General features: G+C 39.1%; 2 protein-coding genes across 2 annotated transcripts; both read right to left on the reverse strand.

Moving 5' to 3' along the window:
* Positions 1 to 665: 665 nt before the first annotated feature.
* Positions 666 to 6,451, reverse strand: LOC121512201 (alanine aminotransferase 2-like). Its single transcript, XM_041791359.1, has 11 exons — positions 6,359 to 6,451; positions 5,263 to 5,352; positions 5,008 to 5,116; positions 3,248 to 3,381; positions 2,912 to 3,155; positions 2,750 to 2,829; positions 2,023 to 2,159; positions 1,606 to 1,780; positions 1,330 to 1,485; positions 904 to 1,016; positions 666 to 825 (listed from the first exon to the last, which is right to left on the reverse strand). The coding sequence occupies exons 1-11, from the start codon at positions 6,449 to 6,451 to the stop codon at positions 666 to 668; spliced, it is 1,491 nt and encodes a 496-aa protein (XP_041647293.1).
* A 1,782-nt stretch (positions 6,452 to 8,233) lies between these two features.
* LOC121512430 (retinal Mueller cells isomerohydrolase-like) lies at positions 8,234 to 21,951 on the reverse strand. The gene is made up of 14 exons (XM_041791701.1): positions 21,875 to 21,951; positions 18,903 to 18,985; positions 18,468 to 18,618; positions 17,842 to 17,949; positions 17,288 to 17,429; positions 15,645 to 15,792; positions 13,770 to 13,851; positions 13,518 to 13,650; positions 12,111 to 12,256; positions 11,910 to 12,039; positions 10,363 to 10,477; positions 9,582 to 9,676; positions 9,376 to 9,487; positions 8,234 to 9,204 (listed from the first exon to the last, which is right to left on the reverse strand). The coding sequence occupies exons 1-14, from the start codon at positions 21,883 to 21,885 to the stop codon at positions 9,059 to 9,061; spliced, it is 1,602 nt and encodes a 533-aa protein (XP_041647635.1). The 5' UTR covers positions 21,886 to 21,951; the 3' UTR covers positions 8,234 to 9,058.
* Positions 21,952 to 23,120: the final 1,169 nt, after the last annotated feature.

Genomic DNA, 23,120 nt, shown 5'->3' on the forward strand with positions numbered 1-23,120 from the left:
TGATTAAAAACCTGTAAACTGTTAGAATAAATGTAGATTTTGGATTGCAGTCTGGAAATGCATTTAAATTTGTTCTGCACATAAATAGAGTGTGCTGTTCATGGGTCTTTTCAGCCTTAACCCACTTCAGATCCTTTTTAAAGGAAAACATGTGACATAAAGAGTCACCCAGCCTTAATACTCAGCACTGGTTTTTGCTGTAACCATGTATTTAAATGTCAACAAACTAAAACATCAGAAGGAAATCATGTTCTGTAATTACAATTGTAATTTAATCGCTGTAATGTATTTTTACTTATTTGTATAAAAGAATTTTAAAAGAACTGTAAATATTTTGAATTGTCTTACAGTGTGTCAATTGCTATACAAGGATGGTTACACAAAATTCAAGGTACAATTAAATTTGAATTCAAAGCTTTTCAAAGAATGATATTTTGACTTTTGTGCTTTGTTTATTTGTTAAGCAGGAGACAAACATACAGTAGGTGATTATACTGAACTAGTACTACTGCCTTGGAATTTTATGCATAAAAAAGAAGGACTGGGGTGTTTTAGATCACCAGTCCCAGTCTGGTTTGGATCATTAATCATCAAAAGTTTTAAAGTATAGTTAGTATCACAAATCTACTCTCTATAGGACACATTCATATTTAGGATCAATCCTTCTACACCAAAGGCTTTATGTCTTTTTTATATTTTCCCCTCGTATCCATGTCCTCCACACCTCTGTGAGAATGAGGAAGAGCGTCCAAGAGGCGAAGGTGAAAAGAACCAAGTCGAGTCAGGACGTCCTCCAGAGAGTCAGAAGGAACGTTAAAACACAGCCTGAGAGAAAACATGATACAGTCACTCTATGAGACATCATAACAGACCTTTTAATATGTTTAACTTAACGTGGCTCACCTCAGATGGTGTTTGTCGGTAGTTTGACCATTCTGACTCCCAGCTCCAACTAACACGCCTTCTTCTTTCAACAACCTCTGACAGTACAGAACATCGGCCTCCACCTCTGATATCTAAAGACAGAGAAGTGAATGTTTAATGTTATTTTATGGAAAGACTTTAAAGCACACTGGGGAGGATTTTACACATTTTTACTACTTTCTATTGCTAGTTTGAAAGCTGACGTTTGCAGAGAAAAAACAAAAAGCACTTTACAAATCAAAAGCCCCTTGTATACAGCCAGGTAAAGGTGAGATTACTCTATATCAACACTCAAGGAATGGCTCTGGTCTAACCAAATTCTCAAAAGGAATGAACTGTTAAAAAATATCGTCTAATCTGCTGCTTTTCACCTGTATATTAAAGCTTTTTGTCTTATTTTCCCACCTCTGCCTCCCTGACAATCTCAGATGGTAAATCAAGGCGGGGATAAAGGTAGATCCCTCCCATCGCTGGCTCACATCTCATCCCTGGTAGATCATTCAGGAACTCCTGAGCCCGCTGAGCATTCTGGGACAAAGTGGCTCGAGTGAGAAGAATCTCCTTTTGGATTAGGAAACAACAGAGATTTTATTTGAGTTTGGCTGTGTGCTAAACTTGCATGTTCCTGATCTTGATGCTCTTTGATAATCTTTTATAAACCTAAAGAGGCTGATGTGCTACCTGTGTATATGTGTCATAGGACGGGTCTCCAGGTGTTGGTGGGTCGATCATGACATCCAGAGCAAGCTGTCCCACCACCGGAGCACAGATATCGATGCAAAGACACGTGTCGACAAAAAACTTCACCTGTGGGTCGATGTTGATCATCTCCATGTATCCTGTCCTCAAACCACACCTAAGACAAACCATGAGCAATTTAGCTACTTTTTCTCTTATAAAACCACAAAAAACATTAAAAACACTGCATAAACATTTTATGCACAAGTGAAAAAGGCTAGTTTCTCTTTCATCCTCAACATATTTGAAGACGTTTCATTCTAACTCCCTTTGTTTCCTGGTTGGTCTAGCCTCAGGACCCACCAAAGGAGCCCAAAAGCCCACAAAATGCTGTTTACAAATATAGCAGACAGAACTCACTCTCCACAGCAGGCGGTGGAGAGACAGTAAAAGGAGACCATCTCTACTGTCTGTGAGAACTCTTCGCCCATCTCAAACAGGACTCTCTTATAGGAAATAAACTCTCTGCCTGGTCCAAACACACTGTCCTGGTTCACCTGGAGAAAAAAACAGAATAACAGGGAATTAATGCAGTTGGATTAGATTAGATTCTGTAGGTTAAAAGGGACAGTATCACTGAACAGACTTCTCCTCATTTGATAATTAAATACTGTGTTAACAAAATCAAAATGTGACTGCTTTTTATCACACCACCAAAACACTGACTGACACTCAGGTAAACCTAAATAAAAAAGAATTTATTTCCCTTCACTTCCCAAACAGCATCACTGTCCCAAATAAACTGAAAATGCATTAAACAGTTCTTAATCTTGTAGACCCAGGCTGTTCAATTGGAGGTCCTGAGGCCCAGTCAGTCCTCCTAGGTCCTTTTTGGTGGCCCCTTAAAGATACATTATGTATAATTTCTGCACTGAAATATCGATATTAATTAAAAAAAAAAAACGACAATTTTGAAACATGGACACAGAAATTGTTTACTTGCTTCTACTATTATTTACTATTATTGTATGCTGTGATAAATATTTTGTTTGAATGATTACATTTTTACTTTATAAGTTATGATTTTTTAGCTTGCTGGCAGAAATGTGCCGCCGTAGAAAATACTGAGTTGTAGATAAAGTTTTACCTCATCAACCAGCAGCAGAAGTCTCTCTGCTGCTGCAAACTGAATCACCTCCTCTATTGAATGTCTGTCCTGCACATGACCTGGGATGACAAAAAGCAACAAAAATTGACAATCCCAAAGAGGTTAAATGTGGCTTTAATGTAGGTTTTGTCTGTCATTTACCTGTAGGGTTTCCTGGGTTGCTGATGTAAATAGCTCTAGGGTTACAGCGCCCCCTAGCATCCTTCAAAGCTTCATGTAGTTTGTCCAGGTCTATAGCCCATCCTTGCTCCTCAATCAGCTCGTATGGCTCCAGTGTCACCCCAGCCTCATCCAGCAGGGCAGGCAGGGTGTGAGGGCAGGGCATCGGGGTCAGCACTCCTGAACGGATGTCCCCTTCCACAGTGGAAATCAGCTTCACTGCCACCTTAACAACACAATGCAAGACTTATCCATATATTTATACATTACACATACACATTTCAGGCAAAGGTGGTTTACATTCAAAGTAATTTTTACCATGAGGGCCCTCTGAGAGCCACTAGAAATAAAGACATCTTTGGCGTTTGAAGGAACTCCAGCGTCTCGTCTGGTGATGAACTCAGCAATTCTTCGTCTGATGTACTCCATACCAGAAGAGGCCGTGTACGAACCTAGAGATGCCAAACATTTTAGAGGGGTCAGAGGCTTTGTCTGCCCAGAGGTTGTCAACATTAGGTTTGCATATATTTATTAAAACTAATGTAACAGGATGGTTCATAAAAGACTATTTTGGTAGTGACACACGTGTATGCGCCTTTTTAATGGGACATTATCAATGAGAACAATAGAAATTGATGCTAATTTTGACAGCAATGAACCATTTTTTCCATGTCGGTGCTGGACAAGGTTTTTCCTGTAGCAGACTGTTTTCATTCATTAAAGGGAACACTGACAAAAAGGTCAGAAACCCCCAGTAGACTCACCAATGCCTTGAAAAATGGCACTTTTTTTGGATGACCCTGTTGTATGAAACACAATGATGAGCCCTCTCATTGGACAATACATGACAAAGGGCCCTGTACAGTAGTGGTTTTCAAACTTTGTTGCCCAAGCAACACTAAAAATCAAGTCAAAGTGTCAAGGCACACTATAGTCATGTCCTTTTAAACAGTCTTTTAAGCTCGTGTCGCAACTGCAAATCAGCCTGACAGCCTATGAGCGACAGAGTGCACACACCTTAATGGCACAAGGTTTCTCCCCTGTCACCATATTCTTATTTTCCTCTCTGTCACTCGTATCGAGATGGACAAGTGACAAGAAAAGAGGTTGCACAGAGGATGACAAAGCACCAGGAGTATCTTACGAGAGGATATTCTTAATTATTTTCAACTTTCTACTCACCAAAATTGTTAGCTTTTATTACTAAGTGGAGAGTGTGATGCATGAATTTTACCCACATCCATTTATGAAATGTTATGGTCTGTCTGCAAATATGGAGACAAAACTATGTGGCTCACAGAGTCTAGTCAATGCAAGGCACCACACCTCCAACTCTCCACTTTCAAATTATGAGGTGTCATATTTTTATAAGGGGAAAACAGCCAAACAGTCAAGGGGCTGCATGACGGCACTGTTGCTTCACAGCAAGAAGGTTCCTGGTTCACTTTCTGGCCAGGGCCTTTCTGTGCAGTGCTTGCATGTTCTCCCTGTGCATGTGTGAGTTCTTTCTAAGTACTCTGGCTTCCTCCCACCACCAAAAACATGCTCACTAGGTTATCTAGTGACTCAAAATTGGCTGTAGGTGTGAATGTGACTGTGCCTGCTTGTCCGTCTCTACATGTCAGCCCTATGATTGACTGGCGACCAGTCCAGGATGTACCCCACCTCTCACCCAATGACAGCTCAGATAGGCTCCAGCCCCCGTGACCCCAAACGGGATAAACATTATAGAAAATGGATGGATGGAAACAGTCAATATACAGGGCAGAGAATTGCAAATATGACAGATGGACAGTGAGCATGCAGTGCTGCATGATCCAATGCAATGTCTGATGCGTGCATGCAGCAAGGACATGGGTTACAGTATCTTTAGTTGCTGTATAGTTGTAGTAATAATGTATGGTTATAAAAATTCCCGAGGCACACATAGACTTGCCTCAAGGTACACCATTTGAGAACCACTGCTCTGTAGAATAGTCTTCCTGTGGACATCTGACAAAGTGCCCCCTCCTCTACCCTGACTCCTTATGATTCTATAAAATAACCTGAACAGACAGATGCTACAGAGAAGTCCTCACCCAGACTTCCTCCATCACAGACCTCCAGGAACCTCTGAGCTCGGAGTCTGACATCCAGAGGAAGATCTTTGTCTTTAAGGAGCTCAGGGTGCAAACAGACGGCCAACACCTGAGAAAACATGACAGAGTTAGACGTGTCTAGAAAACAGAACTCAGGAACATAAGTTGATTTACAACAAATAAAAAACAGAAAATCAGCAGAGTCAAGAGGTAAGTTTTGAATGTGTAGAAGGAAATCATTTGGCTGAAACTGACCTGACGAAGGAATGAGACTGGTTTCATTCCTGCTTGTTGGAGATCACCTGAGCTGACGTCAATCACCTTTTGACAGGGCTTCAGCGCCACCTGCTGGAAACATGCATTAGTACAGCAGAGAACTATGTCATATTAGACGCTTTTTTCCATATTCATATTTTTTCATATGGCATGGTTTTGTATTAGAAAAAATTGTGTGTATTTGTTTGTTGCTTGCTGTATTAGATTGTGCATCCCCAGATATTTGTGAAACACACTTTATTTGTTTGTGAAGTTTTGGCAGGAAAATAACTCCATATTGCATGACCGTCACACTGCATCCTGAGGACAGACTGAGACCCTGTTTACACCATGCTGTACTGAAGTGCTTTCCACCTTTTATCAGATCAACATAGAGGATGTTAATGCAAACTGTAATGTGTCCTGAAGAATTCCTACATCCATACATTCTACTTCAGAATAAGGAGCAACCTCTAGCAAAATGTACTAATTTTGATATAAATATGATGTAAAATTAAACATATGAATAGGTATCCTTTTAGGGCTTCTGTAATTCTGACAAAAAATACAAGTAACCAAACAAATACAACTGATTTATTTAACTGATTGTTATCAAATATATAAAAGTACCCTATAATCAAAAATGTGATCTCTAATAAATGATGAATTATGACAAGGACTTTTGCATTTGTTTAAATTTGCATCAATTCCCCATGTTAATTTTGTCTGAATGATTTATTTTTGTATATTTTTTCATACAATATGTTTATTTTATCTCAGTAAACATTGTTTTTACATAATCTATATCTATTATTTCTTCTTAGCAGCATGTTTTTTTCCCCCAAAATATTGAATTCTTCCCGTGTCTTGTTCATTTTGCAAAAGAAGAAAAATTGCCTTAATTTTTTCATTAGTTTGGCAAATGTGGAAGTTTGAGCAGCAGAAGTTTTCACGTTTCAACTTCAGTTCATTTTACATTTTTGTGACAATGTTGTTGTTAATAATCTAGACAAAAAAATCAAAGAAAAACACCATGATTTGTAAACGTAATGTTGTAAACAGACTAAATGTGCCCCTTGATAAATAAAGTCCTTACCTGTGTGATCCGTGCAGCCAGACTCTGCAGCTCACTGTGTGATGAAACTCTGATCCCCCTCACTCTGGGGTTCACATGCTGCAGGGAAATCATTATAGTCTTTACTAAAATAACATTTTCGTCTTCCAGACCATTCACATTAAACTGCACCCTTTAAATGGATGAATTTGGCTCAACAGATACTGGAGAGGCTTCAGTTTAAGGCGCTACAATTACATATTCACCTGTCTGAGTAAACCTGAGAGTAAATGTCTAACTGTTCTTAAACCCTCACTGCTTTATGAGTAATCCTTCAAACTGATTCTTACATCAGGAGAGAAACCTGCCTCTGATGTGAACTTTGTACATCTCAGCTCCCTCCAGTGAAACTCAAAAACCTCTGAGAGCTCCTTCTCTTTTACAGTGCATTGGTTTATTCTCCCGTCTTTGAAGCTGAGCCCTCTTTGTTTGTTCTCTGTCAGTATTTCAGTCCCACTCTTGCTGCCAATCCACCCGCATCTCCTGGGACGCCTCAGCTCACCAAGCTCCCATAGTACAAATAACCAGGCCCACACCACTCGTTGTCAGATTGTTCAGGTTGTTTTAGCTGGTTACACAGGAAGATTTTAAACCAGAACTCAGACAAACAGGGGACCCATATTTAAAAATAAAGTTAAAGAGACATCTAAAGGAAATCAAGAGACCCAATGACGTTTTAAAACACTTTTTTTATTTCTGAACAACAGTGGATGATGAAGCCTGTTTAGGCCGTTTCATGCAGCTGCACGTGCAACACTTATGCAACGTTTTGAAAACTATTTCAGGGAAGAAATTAGTATCAAATTTACCAAAGCATTGCAGAATATTTTTATAAATCAGTCATCAAGAAGCAAAAATGTTCTTTTTTGTCATGCACACACACAAGAGGCTGCAAACACATACATAACAAAAAAAGCTTGAATGCCAAAAATAGTAAAACATAGCCTTATACGAACAATAATATAAATGTCATCTTCTTTAAGGTATTATGAATAATGGTACCCAACCACGTGCTGGATAACTTGATTAAATAAAACCATATACTTTTGGTATTTTAAGAAATTATGAAAAATGTATCACAAGATGATTTGAGATTTTAAATAAGACAATATTGAGGATAAGTAAATGGCTGTCTTTGTTCACCTGCTGCTGATTCTGCTAAGTAGATTACATGAAAAGATATGATCAGCAGGGAGCTTTAACTGCTGGATAAATGTACTAAAACATCTTTTTGAGACAAATATTAAGATTACATTGTTTTGTTTTGTATCCTGAGGCCCGTGCATGTAAAAAAAATACTGAGAATCTTTTCTTGTACTTTTTGCCCCCTTAGAAACAACCAATAATGTACAGTGCTTAACAAATGTATTAGACCACCGCCCAAAGTAAGGTTTATGCCACAGCTGCCCTAAATTAACAGCATTGGTAATTACCAAAATCATTTTTTATGTTTCTGCAATGGTTAATACACCAATATGTAGAAGCTCTTTAACCCAAATGATATTTCTAGTGCTAAAATATAATTATTGTTGTTATCCAGGAATTTTCAAATTTACTGATTAACAAAAAAACTGAAAAATAGTAAAGCACATTATTATTTCTTGATTAAAATGTCAAATTATAGTTATTTACTTGCATTCCTGAACAGAAAAATTAGTTTTAGCGGTTGAATGTTATGCTTGATTAATTTCTTACATCTCAGAGAAGCCCAGTGAACCGGCTCAAATTTGGGTGAATTCAGTTTGAAATTCCTCATTCCTGTTCAAAATGGTAAAAGGTGGAGAGCTCACTGAAAATGAAACAGTCCGCATTAAAGCACTTCATGATGCTGGATGGTCTCTGAGACAAATATGACAAGTGGTCTAATAAATTTGTTAAGCACAATAAATAATTTAAACCAGTGGTTCTTAACTACATAGTTGAGCTCCAGGACCCACCAACTACTCCTCAATGAGACAATAAACTCGAAAATCTGATTTTTTTTTTTTACTGGATTTATTTAATGAAAAATAGTATAGTTTAGACCTCAAAGTAGTGCTGCACAATTACTCTAATCAAAATCCTTTGATGCCAGGCATTTTTTTTTTTGCATTTAGTAGAACTTAAAAGGTTTATGAAAAAGCCTGCAGAAAGGCCTCTGAGTTTACAATGGTGCCACCATTGCACTTTATAGAAGTACCTTTATTTTCAGAAAGGAAAAACTTGAATGTATTATATCACATTTGCAAACTGCATTATTGTCCAGTACAACTAAAATCACACCTTAATACCAAATTGTGCTGCACTACCTTAAAGCATGCAAATGTGACAAAACAAAGAGACAGGGCAAAACAAGTGAGTTTGAAAGTTTCACAGACTTTCTGGCGCATTTTTTTTTTCAGGCACACATTCAGGACCCACTTAATGACCCGCTTTTTGGTCCCGACCCACCAATTGAGATCCACTAATTTAAACCATTTAGGCCTAGTTTGCATATAGGCAGGTATTTTTGAAAACTGAGGCGTTTCTTTGTGTTGAAAATACATGTAACATGGTGAAAACCTCAGTTTTCAGAAATACCTGACTATATGTAAACCAGACCTTTGATAGAAGTACTTGTTGACCTATGTATAGCTTAAAGTCACTTTTAAGGGTATAATATGTTCAGAAATCCACTATTTAGAGTCAGTTATTCATCAAGACTTAGGGTTTGTACATGCCGTGTAACGTCACAGGAATAATGGTGTTCACTTCTGCTCGGGCCAGCTCCCTCAGTTTCTTGGCGTCCAGCACCAACAGGAAGCTCGGTCTCTCTGCACCCGGCTTCACCACGATACTCAGCAGCACACCTGAAACACAAGAGACAGGTGTTTGTTTCCCTCACAGATGTGACAATGATGAGGTGTAAACATTAATGATAGCATACCTATCACCACTAGTATAAGGGTTTGTTTGAGGTGAAGTTCTTGAGTCATAGTTTGCTTGTTGTCTATTAAAGTCTAAGTCTGTGTGTGCTGTACCGTCATCCTCCTCTGTTGCTCCAGGTCGGGGTACGAACAGCGGCTCTGATGGGTAACACTCCTCCTCCTGCCACACCCAGGTCTGTTTGTTCTGAACGTTCAGCTTCACTATCTGCAGCAAGTCCGCAAAAACAACATCACAAAGACGCTCCCTTGATTTCTTAAAAGTAGGGACGCTGACGCTGTATTTAGTGAGGCTGTCTTACCTTGTCTGGGATGAAATGGTTGAGTCCCAGGCCGTAGGTGAAGGAGTATTTTTCTCCACTGCACATGGAGTAGTTAATCTGAGGAAACTCAAACGCTGAGGGAGAGATATCGTCATAGTCAGTGTTTGGGAAGGGAAGAACCTCCGAGGGGGAGGGGAGGAGGGGGATTAGACCAGAAAACTATAACATGAGCTTGACAGGAAGTCACTATCATTGTTAACAATCAGTGAAGCTAGTTGGTGCATAAAACTCTCACACAAGTCAGTCAGAAGAAGAGCAAAAACTTCTTTCTGCCTGTTTTAACTACATTTAAGCTAAACACTGGCCACCATTGTTTATTTGCTTGCAGTAAATCTAACCCATGCCTTTAGTTACCGCCTTGTTCTCATTAAATGACCCTGATTGGTCCATGGGACATGGAATCTGGCCAATATATCTGTTTTGCAAGGTTAATATTCAGAGGCACCTTTGGAAGTTTTCTTTGATATTCTTGTACTTCTGGGTCTCTTTAACATAATATTGATTCATATTTCATTGCAAACACTTTTGCAATTTTATGCAAGGGTTTTTTTGAAAGCTTGCCTTTTACCTTTTCAAGACCAAAACTCCATACATTTTATTTAAATGGAGCTTTTTAGTATCTGATTTTTGTACTATGAATAACAATTCTTTAAAAGAGAGGACTGGTGTATAATTATTCAACACAGAATATAAAATAAAAGAGATAAATGGAAGACTGCAGTAGGTGAGGCTGCATGCATTCATTACATCTGTGTGTTACCCTGTCTTGGTCCAGAAAAGAGGACTTCAGGTTCAAGCCAGACAGTCCCATCACTGCGAAGAACGGCAGTAGCTGTAGTGTAGGGCAGAGAGATCAGATTCTTCCCCTGCTCTTCCTGGAAGGAGACAAAACAAACAGATACACAGGAAGTAAAATATCAAAATAAAGTATTTTTAAGTAAATTGAGTCGTCACATTGCTGAAATTCACATTTTTCAAGTTTTAGTTTTGCAAATTTTGCACTGACATTTATCATTTCAGCTGTCAAAGTCCACAATGTCCAGAGAGAAACACAGTAAACTCATTAAGACTCCTTCAGCCCATATTTTAGTACACTGATCATCAACTGGCAGCCTGGGGGCCATATCAGACCCCTCAAAGCTTCCTGTCCAGCCCCCCCAAAAAATCATTGAATTCAGAAAAGGAGGAAAAGAAGATGCTGTGGTTTTAAGAGTGTCCTTTAGCTTTAAATGTCAAATCCACCCCACAAACAATATTTAAATAGTTTTGGAACGACTTAACATTTGATTTGTTTTTACTGAAATTTACTGTCATAATTAGTATATATTTAAAAAAGGGTTAAGGTTGGCAGAAGTGCTGCAAAAATGACCAGATAAAGTGTTGAAAGGGGATTAGAGAGTAAGAATAGGTGATAAGTGGCAAAATGGGTTGTGGAGTGACAAAAAGGGACAAAAATTGGCAGAAAAAGTGATGAAAAGAGATTAAAATGTGACAAAAATGGCAAGAGGAAAAAAGGGGCAGAAAGTATCAAAAATTTGTTACGAATGACAGAAAATAGTGCAAAAAAAATTATGAAAAGGGGTTTAAAAAAAATGGCAAAAATAGAAGAAAAGTGGCAAAAATGGATAAAAGAGTAGCACAAAGGGTATAAAACATGCAGTAAAAGTGGTTTAAATGGGTTAAAGAATGGCAAAAATTGGGTTAAAGAGGCAAAAGTATCAAAAATTGGTTAAAAATGGCAAAAATTGGTTTCAAAGTTGCAGAAATTGTTGAAAAAATGTAATAAAAAAGGGTTAGAAAGTGGCAAAACTAAAAGAAAAATGGCAAAAATGGATAAGAGTGGCACAAAGGGGATTAAACATGAAGGTAAAGTGGTTCAAAAGGGGTTACATTTTTGAAAAAATTGGATTAATGAGGCAAAAAGTGGTTAAAGTGTCAAAAATGAGTTAATACTATTACTAGATCACAATTGGCGAGGGCCCATTCTCTGGGATTTTCAAGAGCCCAGCCAATTTTGTTGTCATGCCTGTCTCCTTTTGGCCTGCTGCATTATAGATAGTAGGCTGATATGTTCCTGGTAATGCCTAAAGACGCCCTGTGTTTTGAAAGAAAATACAAATACTACTACAACAATACTTCAATCAGACCAAAATATTTATTTAATTTTTGTGTATTTGAAAGTCCGGCCCCCAGAGTTTCTGTCGAGACTAAATCTGGCCCTTGTGCAGATGTACTTGATGACCCCTGTTTTAGTACCCTTTTGAGGTTTTTTTGCATGTATGAATACAGCGTATAAGCACCACTCACCTTGTGTATATCCAGCGGCAGCACGTATCGTCTGACCTCTGGCTGAGGAGCTCTCATGGCTGCCTTCTTCACCTCCTCCCACTCCTCCCTCAGGTTGGCCAGGTAAAGGTAGTTATACACAAAGTCATGACTATTTAAAAAGGGGTAAATGTCAGGATGAGGTAATAAGACTGACGTTTAAACGTTCACATAGACACTCACCCTTTCCAGGTGCAGACGTCGACCACAATGAATCCCTCCTCCTCCTCGTACGTGTTGATGTGGTGAAAGATGTTGAAAGCCGACGTTCTGTATTTGTGGCTGCTCAGGTAATTTGCAGGGTCCTTTGTGGCGAGGTGGAACCACGTCTACAACACAGACATGAAAGTCTATAAACAGGCTGTCACATGCAATCAACCCAAAAAATCCCTCTCTTCGTTCCAAGGGTAAAACTGGGATTAGAAGTGAAATGGTCCTAAATGTCTGGTTCTTTGCAGTGGTTAACTACAGCTCATAGAGTCATTAGGCCGTTGGAGGACCCATGACCTGGGACTGAGACCAAGCTTTCTGACACTGGGCAGCACATTTGGCTGCAGAATGCCTTGACAGCCTTGTGATTTCATTGAACCCTACACAGATTCAAGACACCCTGTGCCAGATGCAGCAAAGCAGCCCCAGAACATAACCCAGCCTCCTCCATGTCTCACAGTAACTACATTTTTCTTTTCTTTGGATGCTTCATTTCTGTGTCTGTAAACATAAAGCTGACGTGACTTTCCAGAAAGCTCCTTATCTGTCCAAACGACATTCTCCCAAAGCTTTGCGGCTTGTCAATATCCATTTTGGCAAATTCTAGTCTGGCTTTTTGAGATTTGCTTTCAACAGTGAAGTCTTCCTCTGTTGTCCACTTTGGCTTGAACAGTGTCAGATGGTGTGTTCTGGCACTGACGTACCTTGACCTTTGAGTTCACCTCTAACCTCTTTGGAAGTTGTTCTGGGCTCTTTGGTTTCCATTCATATTATCCATCTCTTCAATTTGTCATCAACTTTACTCTTGTAGCCATGTCCAGGGAGGTTGGCTACAGTCCTGTGGACCTTAAACTTCTGAATAATATGGTCAACTGTAGTCACAGGAACATCAAGCTGCCTGGAGATGGTCTTATAGCCTTTACCTTTAACATGGTTGTCTATAATTGTCTTTCTAATCTCCTGGGACAGCTGTCTCCTTAGCTTTCTGTGGTCCATGTTTTATGTGGTACACACCATGATACCAAACAGGAGTGACTACTTTTCACACTTTAAACAGGCAGACTGATGCTGGTACAGAGAGAGACAGAAGCAGAAGTACTCTATTGGACAAAGTATGATCTGTTTTTTTGTCAAATGCAAAGGGAAATTTGGCATAGTGGGAGAGCTGATTAAAACATAGGAGTAATCAGCTACATGATATTTTAAATGGTACTGAATTTAATTTTCAGTCAGTGCATCTTGACTTCACTGTTGGCAGTCACTTCATAAAAATCTCAAGAGTTCGATCTGTGGTTCTTATAAACCATCTAATTGAAACCCTCTGACTTTGGTAGATGGTGATCAGTAACCAACCTCCCCCTAGTGTCCCCTGTAGCTTACCCCCATGGTTTCATTGGATTCAAAGCAGTCCATGTACGTAGCTCCTCTGAAGCTCCATGCTGAGAGAAACTTCAGCAGATTGATTTTCACTGGCGGCTCCACGAACACAAAGTAGTTTTTGGTCATTCCAAAACTGCAAAGACACAAACAGAGAAAATTTTTGTACCGAATGAAATAGTTGCAGTATTATTAAAGAGCAAATTTATTTTTTAGTATGGCAATGGAAAGAAGAGAAAGAAATGAAGCGTCTACCTGTGAATGTAGGAGGGTTTTAACCGCTCACTGCTGGGCAGCTGAACCACAACCTCAGATTTCTCCAGCGGATTCGACTTGTCTGGAAACAAAAGACAAATAAAACGAAAGGTAGGTGATGTTGACTGATTTATTTCATTTTTTTCTATGTCTCTTACTGTTCTTCTTCCTGTACATCTGTACTTAGCTTTTTTCCCTCTTCATTTTATTGTTCGTGCATATTTATTTTAAGATTTCATAATTTTTTTATTCTTATCTATCTTCTCACTTTAAAACATTTTTTATTTGTTCTTAGTTTGTTTCTCCCCTGAACTAAACATTAATAACTCATTTCTGTACGTCACATTATATGGCCAATGACTGATGTTTGTAAACAGACCCGGTCTCCTGTACCAATGTTAAAGAGATGCAGTCGAGCATCCCTAGTCCGTTCTATGCTTGTTAGCCCATGGAGGTCAACAACATCATGGTCCCTTGTAGAGTTAATCTGTGATAATCATGTTTATTTTATTTATGCCCCCCCCCCATCAAAGCAAAAACAGAGAATTTTATCTAAGAGTACGGTGGTACAGAACAGCCTTTTTTCTAAATGTTAACGACTTTTCTTTCTTGGTGATGTTAATGATGTGGATGGGCACACTGAACTAAATGATTAGGAAAGTGATGTCAGACTTCATAGCTGAGCCACAATGGGCACAAATGACAGGATGCCAGAAAACAACTTAGAACAAACCCCAACTTTTTGTGGAAAGAAGAGAAAAAGAGAAAAGAGACAAAAAAGGGGTAAAAGTGGCAGAAATAGATTAAGTAGGCAAAAAGAGCAGAAATGGGTGAAAGTGGCAAAAATGGGTAAAAAAGACAAAAGTGGTAAAAATGAGGTAATGTGGCAAGAGAGGTGCCAAAAAACATGGACAAATGGGTGAAGTATGGCAAAAATGGCATTAATGAGCGAAAGGTGGCAAAAATTGGCAAAAAAGGGGTAAAAAGCGGCATTAAAAAGTGGCATAAATGGGTGAAAGGTCGCAAAAGCAAAACACAGCAAAAATAGATGAAAGGTGGCAAAAATAGGTTGAATGGGCAATTAGGGCATAAATGGGTTAAAAGTGGCAGAAATTGGCTAAATGTAGCAAAAATGGGATGGTGTGGCAAAAAGAGGTGGCAAAAGATAGCAAAGAAAACGTAAAATTTGGGTGAAAATGGCAATTAAGAGCATTAGTTAGTGACAGATGGCAAAAATTAGGCAAAAAATGCAATAATGGGCAACAAGGGGCAATATGCATAAAAAAATTGTCAAAACGGGATAAAAGTGGCAAAAAAAAAATCAAAAAAGAGACAAAAAATGGGTTAAAAGTGGAAAAAAGAAGTGGCAGTTATGGATGGAAAAGGTGGTGAAACGGATCAAAAAATAGCATGAATAAATAATTCCAACCTCAGAACCCAGTAACAGCTTGTCACCCTTTTCAGTTCCAAAATAAGGTACCTGTTAGCTAGGATGCTAGCACCATTGCTACTGATCCAGCACACATGCATTGACATCATCAATAAAACACAAGTAGTGAGGGCCCATCCTCTGGGTTTATTAGCGGCTCAGTCAATTCTGTGGGCGGGCCTGCTTTAAGGGTTATCTTCAAACTTGGGAAAAATATCCAGTAATCCCAAAAGAAATGAGTAGATTTTGAAAGTTGTACCCTACTGTACTTTAACAGTCCTTATACCTCACAGAGGCCAGTAACCTCTAGGTAATAGTTCAAGTGTAATTCTGTCTGTGTTGAAATTAACCTTATTGAATTAAATAAATATAAAATATTTAATTATGAGAAAAAACTATATAACATCTGAATAAAGACATTTATTTAAATTTGAAAATGAACTCACCTTCCTGAGCAGGAGGGATCTTGACGATGTTGTACGCCAGACTCATGTTTTTGCCAAAGCAGTTACCGATGTTGTAGACCGTCCCATCTTTGTCGATGTGGGGGTGGGCAGTCACCCCGTTCACTGACAGGTACTTACACACGTCGACCTGATTTAGTGATTCAAGAAGAGAAAGCCATGAATGACCCATGAAAACAGATTCTGACAATCAAGGAGTTGTTGTAAGGCAGTACAGGATATTTTGAATGACATTGTTATATTTTAACTTTATGCACATTCAAAATAACAGCAAAAATAGTCGCACATGTAAAAACATGACAAGATATTGAACTGCTTGATGTGTGTGTAAAAAAAAAAAAAAGCACAGGGCCCTAGAGTATGCATGGCGCACAGCATTTAACATGCAGCGCAGATGTCTTTTTAATTTCTACCTTCCATAATTATTTCTACACAGTGTGAAGATGTTTTCACATTTCTTTTAGCTTTTCCTGATGTTGTGCTTCCTGGAAATATAACTCATGTCCTTCATCAGCATATTTCATACAGTTTCATGTGTGTTCTGTCTGTTCAGAGACACAATTAATGTAGAGAAGTTTAAAGAGCCAACCAGAGTTCAGTCTGTTAGAGAATAAATATATAAGAATATCCATAGTTTAAATCCTGAAGGTGCTCCCTGAATCTTTTAGAGAATAAGAGCTAACGCTCTAATAGCTTAAGTCCATCCATCCATCCATTTTCTACACTGCTTATCCGGTCTGTGGTCTGGGTCTGGAGCCTATCCCAGCTGTCATTGGGCGGGAGGCAGGGTACACCCTGGGCTGGTCACCAGCCAATCAGAGGGCTGACATGCAGAGACAAACAACCAGGCATTCTCACACTCAGAGCCAATTCAGAGTCACCAACTAACCTAGGATCATGTCTTTGATGGTGGGAGGAATCCTGGAGAGAAACCATGCATGCATGGGGAGAACATGCAAACTCTGTACAGAAAAGCACTGGCCAGGGAACCAGGGATCTTCTTGGTGCGAGGAAACAGCACTAACCCCTGTGCTGCTGTGCAGCCTCAAAAGGAGTTGCAGGCCAGACTTAAACCCAGGCTGCTTGCAAACATGGGGCATGACTAGAGTCTAGTGGTTCTCAACTGATGTGGCAAGGGACACAGGTGTGCTATTTCACATATAGAATGAGTATAGTGTTCTTTGATATTTTGGCGTGATTTCAGGTGTGCCTTGGGCAAACATGTTTGAAAACCACTGCACTAGACCCTCTGCATCCCAGGTTTGATTCATGTTACTCACAAAACAACCATGCACAAGCAACTTTATCCAACCTCTTTGTGTGCTGCACTCTGGAGTTCATGCCCAGATGTAGACAGAAATGCCTTAAATTAATGTGTACTATGCAATTAAGGAAACACACTTTACACCATCAAAATAGGGCCCTTTGTCTCTTCGCCACAATAATACACTCGAATAAATCTTCTATTTAAGATGCTATTTTAATGGCTGTCTTAATAAACTGATCATAATCTGTATTAGGAAATAAATGACATGATTAATAATGTTAATCTGTCTTGTAGTCTCTCATCACCTCCACAAACAAACATACAAACACAAGCAAGATGTTACCCAATCAGCTCTCACCTTCTCTAAAGTCTCCAGCGAATCAGGATCCACTTTAGTGATGTAATTGGTTTCAGTAACAGCATAGAAGTCCTCACCAATTGGATAGAGATTCACTATGCAGTTATCAGTCACCTCCACACCTTTGAAGTAGGTGAAGAATCTGCACAGGAATGAGAAACACTGATGCTTGGATTGCATATACGTAAAATATTCATAATCTATTTTAATATGATGAGAAATGTATATAAATAAAGTGATGCAAATGAGCTAGGTCAGACAGACAACTCTAAACTAGCACCTCTTAGAGAACAAATAGTATCACGTTATAACTTGCATGTTGCATGGTAAGAAAAGGGCACTGACCAAACAAATGCTGCTGACATGTAACTCCTTGTGTCCAGTCTTATGCTAAGCTAAACCAAGAGTCTTCTGGTCCTTACCTAGACCTGACAATGCTTTAAATATTTTTATTTTCCAATATGTCTACCAGTTTGTACTTCTTAAGCATCTGACTATCAAATCCCAAATGTAAAGTTCAACAGTGTCTGTGCAACGTTGTGTATCTGGGTCACCTAGAGAAGATGTTTTTGCAGGGGTCTGGGTATGCAGCCGTTCCAAACTCAGTAATGACGACTCTGTTCTCAGTCATGGCACGAACATACGCATCTGTTCTGATGAACCTGCAGAGAATCATTCACGAGAGTCATAAATCCTTAAAATATTCAACAGTAATCAAGCTGCCAGGGTGGATATGAGTGCCATAAAATATCTCACTGACTTAGCTAAATAAACTAACTGTCTTTTCAGCAGCAGAGGGATTTTTGTGGTCTGCTGCTGAGTGTTGTCTTTGCTCTGTTGCTACATTCCACTTTGAATGAATTTAATGTCAGCTGTTTTCTTCATTTGCAAAGGATTCACTAACAGAAATCAGATGTGATAAAAAATCTCTGTGTGTTTGGATCAGCATCAAGATGATAAAAAAAGAAAGGAAATGTGCAGGATTTTCTTGTTGTCAGCAGAAAATGCAAAAAATTCCTGACCTGGCAACGATAAGGCATCCATTAAAAATTCCTGGACACACACCTTGATCGTATTCATGCCAAAACTTTTGAAATCATCTCAAAACTTCAGAGTATGCTCTCCCCACAACAGAACCAAGATTAAACAAGATAAATGAGGTAAGGACTGGTGCTCTTACTTCCTGTAGTAGGTCACCTGTCCGTCCTTCAGGTCAAACTTGTGCATGAGAGCCTGACCATCAAACAGGTGGTGGAAAGGTTCGTCCCCCACCTCGAAAAGCCCAGGACCCATCCTGAGAAGACTGCCGCCCAGCCATGATGGTATCCTTCCTGAAAACATCACATGAAGTCTTGGCTTCATATCTTAGTAAAATGAATAAGTCACACAACTTTTAGACAAAAACATAAGACTAGAGTTGATGTTTCAACATGCCCTTTGACCTTGGTGGAGTTTTTTAGCAACACTGTTTGTGAAGTGTGATCTGCCATTTTTGGTGATATAAGGAGATTAATTTTATTTCCTGAATCATCAAACAACTCATTTAAACTAAGTGCATCAAATAAATAAAGACAGAATTTGTGAAAAATGTTCAATTATCTGCTCTTTTTCCTACCTGTGACTCTTGCAGGTAAGGGCTCACTCAGCTCCTCCACAGTCTCAAAGATCTTCCTGTATCCTGCAGCAGGATGCTCCACACTGATGGGAAAAATAAAAGATCAAACTTAAGAAACAGTACACCACCAAATCTTGAAAAAAACATTCAAAGTTGAGTTGCCTTTTTCTTGTGTAAAATTTTTAATAACATTCTCAGTCTTGAAATAAAAAAGGTTAACAGCTTTTATAGACCCAGTCTGACATCACAAGCCATGGAATTCCAAAAAAGTTTTGACATTGTGTAAATTATAATTAAAAACAGAATATAGTGATTTTTAAATCCTTTGCAGCTTGTTTTGGATCAAAAATAGCACAAAGATAACGTATTGAATTTTCAAACTAATAAACTTATTGTCTTTTTGGAAATATACAAACATTCTGAATTTGATGGTAGGCTTTAGTCCCCAATGCTCAGGCCATGGGATCGATTCCTGGTCTCAGCGTTGTTTGGTGCATGTTTTCCCCCACACTCTCTCCCCAAATCTCCTGTCTCTCTCCAGCTGTCCTATCATAATAAAGGTGACCCACCCCTCAAAGAGTCCAACAGTTTGGACAGGTTCCTCAAAGTTAACGTTGCAAAGCAAACTGATACGCCCATTTCCGTGTTTCTCACTGGTAATCCATCTTGCAAAGCAACCGTCTGAACCGTTTGGGCCCAGTTAGAAAGTGACAGAACCAATCAGCGGTGAGGGGCAGTACTTTCGGGTGTGTGGCGGAGTCGTGACGTAAGCAGGCAAGCAGCAAGAGGCCGGTGCAATTGTGGTGGAAGACAGTGCAAGGATGCTGCTAAAGCACCAGTTTTATCAGAACTTGATGACATTTCTTCGTCTGAAGAAGAACAAAGAACAGCAGTGAGTTGTTTTCTTTTAAAAAAAAAGACAAAAGTTGTGTACTGACATGTCTACAGTTGCCATGGTTGGCGTTATGCAGTTCTCTATGGATTTACTCCTTTGTAGCTTATGTCACATGTTTTGTTGCTCTGATTGGCCTGTAAAGATGTGACAGACAGAACGTTCATCCAGTCACCCGCCGAGTTTTTTTTGCAAAGCCTCTACCCCTTCCCAAATGCTGTCTATGAGAGGCTGGATATGTGAAACAAATCCATCTGGCGTGCAACTGAAAATAATGTAGAGATTTCATGCATCTACAGTCCATAATATCATCTAAAGATTCAGAGGGGGCACAGATGGCCTAGGGTTAGGTCTTGCCCCATATATTACATGGGCAGACCAGGTTCAAGTTCAGCCTGCAGCTACTTCACTGATGTTTCTCCCCCACCCTCTCATCCTTGTTCCTGGTTCTTTCCACTGTCCTCCTTCAGTGAAGGCATAAACATCCCCCCAAAAGTCTTTAATTTGTAAAGATTCAGAGAATCTGGAGTCATCTCTGCAGGCAAAGCACCAAGTTAAATGCTCTTGAATTCTGATTCCTCGGACTGCACTGCATTATTGCTCAGCATCAGCAAACTCGTGCAAGTTAAGACTCTACCATGTAAAGTGAAAGCCATTTATCAACAACATCCAGAAGTGCCATCAACTTCTCTGGGCCCAAACTCATCTGGGATGGACTGATATTAAGTTGAAAAGTGGACTGACGTCTAACTCTACTTTTCAAACTGTTTTTGGGAATAATGTCCACCAAATCCTCCAGCCTAAAGATGAAAAAGAACCGCCCAGATTGTTATCAAAGCAGAGTTCAAAAGCCAGCATCTGAGACTGTGTAGGGGTGTATTTGGGCCCACATGTTTTAGAGCAACTTATGCCTTCACCCAGGTGGTACCTTTCTCAGGGATGTCCCTGCTTATTTCAGGGAGGCATTGCCAAGCCATATTCTGCATGAGTTACAACAGCATGGCTTCACAGTGAAAGAATGCAGGGAGTAGACTGCCCTGCATGCAGTCCAGTCCTGTATTTTGAGAATGTATGATGAAATATGAAGGGCAATTATGGCATTATAAAACCTGCACACTGTGAAGCAACTTTAAATGTATAACAAGCAAGAATGGGAAAGAACTCCACTTTCAGTGCTTCAACAATGAATCTCTTCAGTCCCCAGATGCTTCCAGTGTTGTTAGAAGAAAAGGTGATGAAACAATTAAAAACTTGCTCCTGTACAAATTTCTTTGGAACAGGTAGCATGCATCAAATTTAGAATGTGTGTACATTCATACAAAAATAGTTAATTACTTGGAACATGTTTTGTGCTGTATTAAATTAAATACAAGCAGAAAACAATTTGCAAATGACTGTATTCTGTTTTATTCCCATTTCACACACCGTCCCAACTCCCTTGGAAATGGGTCTACATTATTTCAAGCTCTCATAGTATAATCAAACACGAAAAACAGATTTTTAATGTCTTGATTATAGTGAAATTTATGCACGTGCAGTCTCTTTTAAGGTGGTATTAAACTGAAAAACACAAAAGCCTCAGGACAGCAACAACACAGACCATGTGTTGAGGTTAGCTGGTCATCTATCAGCTTCATTTCAGGTATTTTCTTCCTGAAACTAACCTCGAAAGCAGTTTGAAAGTTTTCTTGCAAATAACTCAGGCAATCTAAATATTTTGCAATGAAATGTGAGCCTTACGGAGTCTTAGAAGTCTGATTTAGAACTTGATGGCATGCTTTGGATGGTTTCATTAAACATTAAATAGTGCAAGAATGCAGTTACATTTTTTTCAGTGTCTCACTTCTGCAGGAATCTCTTTTCCAGTAAGCATTCACCCATTTTGAGTGAAGGGAATAGTGGAAAACTTGCATCACACATCTTTAAATCTCACCATCACAGCTATCTTCACAAAGAAGGAAAAATAAAACATCACTAAGATGCTTTCCAGGGTTTAATTTCTAAGAATCTACAAGCTTAAACTATTTAAAGTTGGCTTGTTTTTGTCTATCCTGTATGAAAGAATAGAAAGGCGACTCACCGGCTCACCATGCTGCTGTATTTTCTTCTCACTCACTCGCAGCCTGTAAGAGACTCTGGCCTGCATTTAAACCAAACACAGATTTCCTGCGGTGAGGGATGGAAACTCAACCCCCTCCTCCCTCCCCTTTCTCTCATGTTCCCCTCCCTCTTTCCATCCTTCATCACGTCTCCCTCTCCTCTGGTTTCCTCTTAAGCCTGTTGCTCCTCTTCTCTTCCTCCACCTCCTCCTTCTCTGCAGAGCAGAACAAGCCATCTTTGTCTTCCCTCCTTTCAGACGCCTGTCTGGCCCTCGGCTCCTTGCAGAATGTTCTCGGAGCCTCAAAACAACTTCTTTGTAGACCTGGGAACACAAACACTTATCCCACCTACCTACCAGTGATGTGGTCAAACTAATAAAGTCAGCATTTAAAATCAGTTTGTTTCTGCTGTTTGCACATGGACATGCATGTAAAAAGAACCAAATACAGCGGTAATTAGTTCCAGACACAAACACTAAGAAACTATTTTAATTGGCTGACTGTGGAGGGGGAGAGAGAGCGGCAGGAAAAAGAGAGAAGGGTGAATGATTAACCATGTCCAGTCTATGTTTTATCCTGTCATGTTGATAAATGATATTTAAACTCTGAACAGAAGACAGATGAAAAATGGATTATCAAAGAATAGATGAAAGAAAGGAATTAAAAAGGGTCAGTATTGTTAACATCCATAAATGGTGAAAATGTAAAACAAAAGGGCTTTAAATTCTAATTTATGCAATAAAGAATCGTAACCTTGTAATGCTAATAGAATAGCCAGGTTCCATGTGTGTCGTCAGGCAGATTAAGCGTTTTAAAAAGTGTTTAGAATGTTTAAACTGTTTAAAACATGTCATGGCCTTAAAGACTCTCTTAGTCTTCTAAAACATTTAAAAAATACCTTTTTTTCATCATTGTGTAGTAAAAAGCCTTCTTAAAAACGTAAAACACTTGTTAAAAAAAAATGAAATGGTTTAAAAATTGCTACAATGGGTAAATAAAGGCAAAGAATGGTGGAAAAGGTGGTAAAGTTGGATTTTAAAAGTAGCAGAAATAGGTTAGAAGTGGCAACAATGGGTTAAAGTGGCAAAAATGGGCATAAATAGTGGTATAAAGGAGATAAAATGTGGCTGAAATGGGGTTAAATTTGCAAAAATGGGTGGAAGTTTGGTGACATGGGATGAAGCATTGATATAAACTGGCAAGAAAGGGTTTACTGAGAAAGAAAAA

Source organism: Cheilinus undulatus, linkage group 7 (genome assembly GCF_018320785.1).
Source record: "Cheilinus undulatus linkage group 7, ASM1832078v1, whole genome shotgun sequence".
Classification (NCBI taxonomy): domain Eukaryota; kingdom Metazoa; phylum Chordata; class Actinopteri; order Labriformes; family Labridae; genus Cheilinus; species Cheilinus undulatus.

Coding starts and splice junctions, on each gene's coding strand:
- LOC121512201 (XM_041791359.1), bottom strand. CDS start 6,451: ATGATTTCCCTGCAGCATGTGAACCCCAGAGTGAGGGGGATCAGAGTT. Junction 2,830..2,911: donor CAACCCAGGAAACCCTACAG/GTAAATGACAGA, acceptor TTGTCATCCCAG/GTCATGTGCAGGACAGACAT. Junction 1,486..1,605: donor CCTATGACACATATACACAG/GTAGCACATCAG, acceptor CTAATCCAAAAG/GAGATTCTTCTCACTCGAGC.
- LOC121512430 (XM_041791701.1), bottom strand. Junction 12,040..12,110: donor GACGTCTGCACCTGGAAAGG/GTGAGTGTCTAT, acceptor CTTTTTAAATAG/TCATGACTTTGTGTATAACT. Junction 10,478..11,909: donor TGCCGCTGGATATACACAAG/GTGAGTGGTGCT, acceptor GTCTCCTTCCAG/GAAGAGCAGGGGAAGAATCT.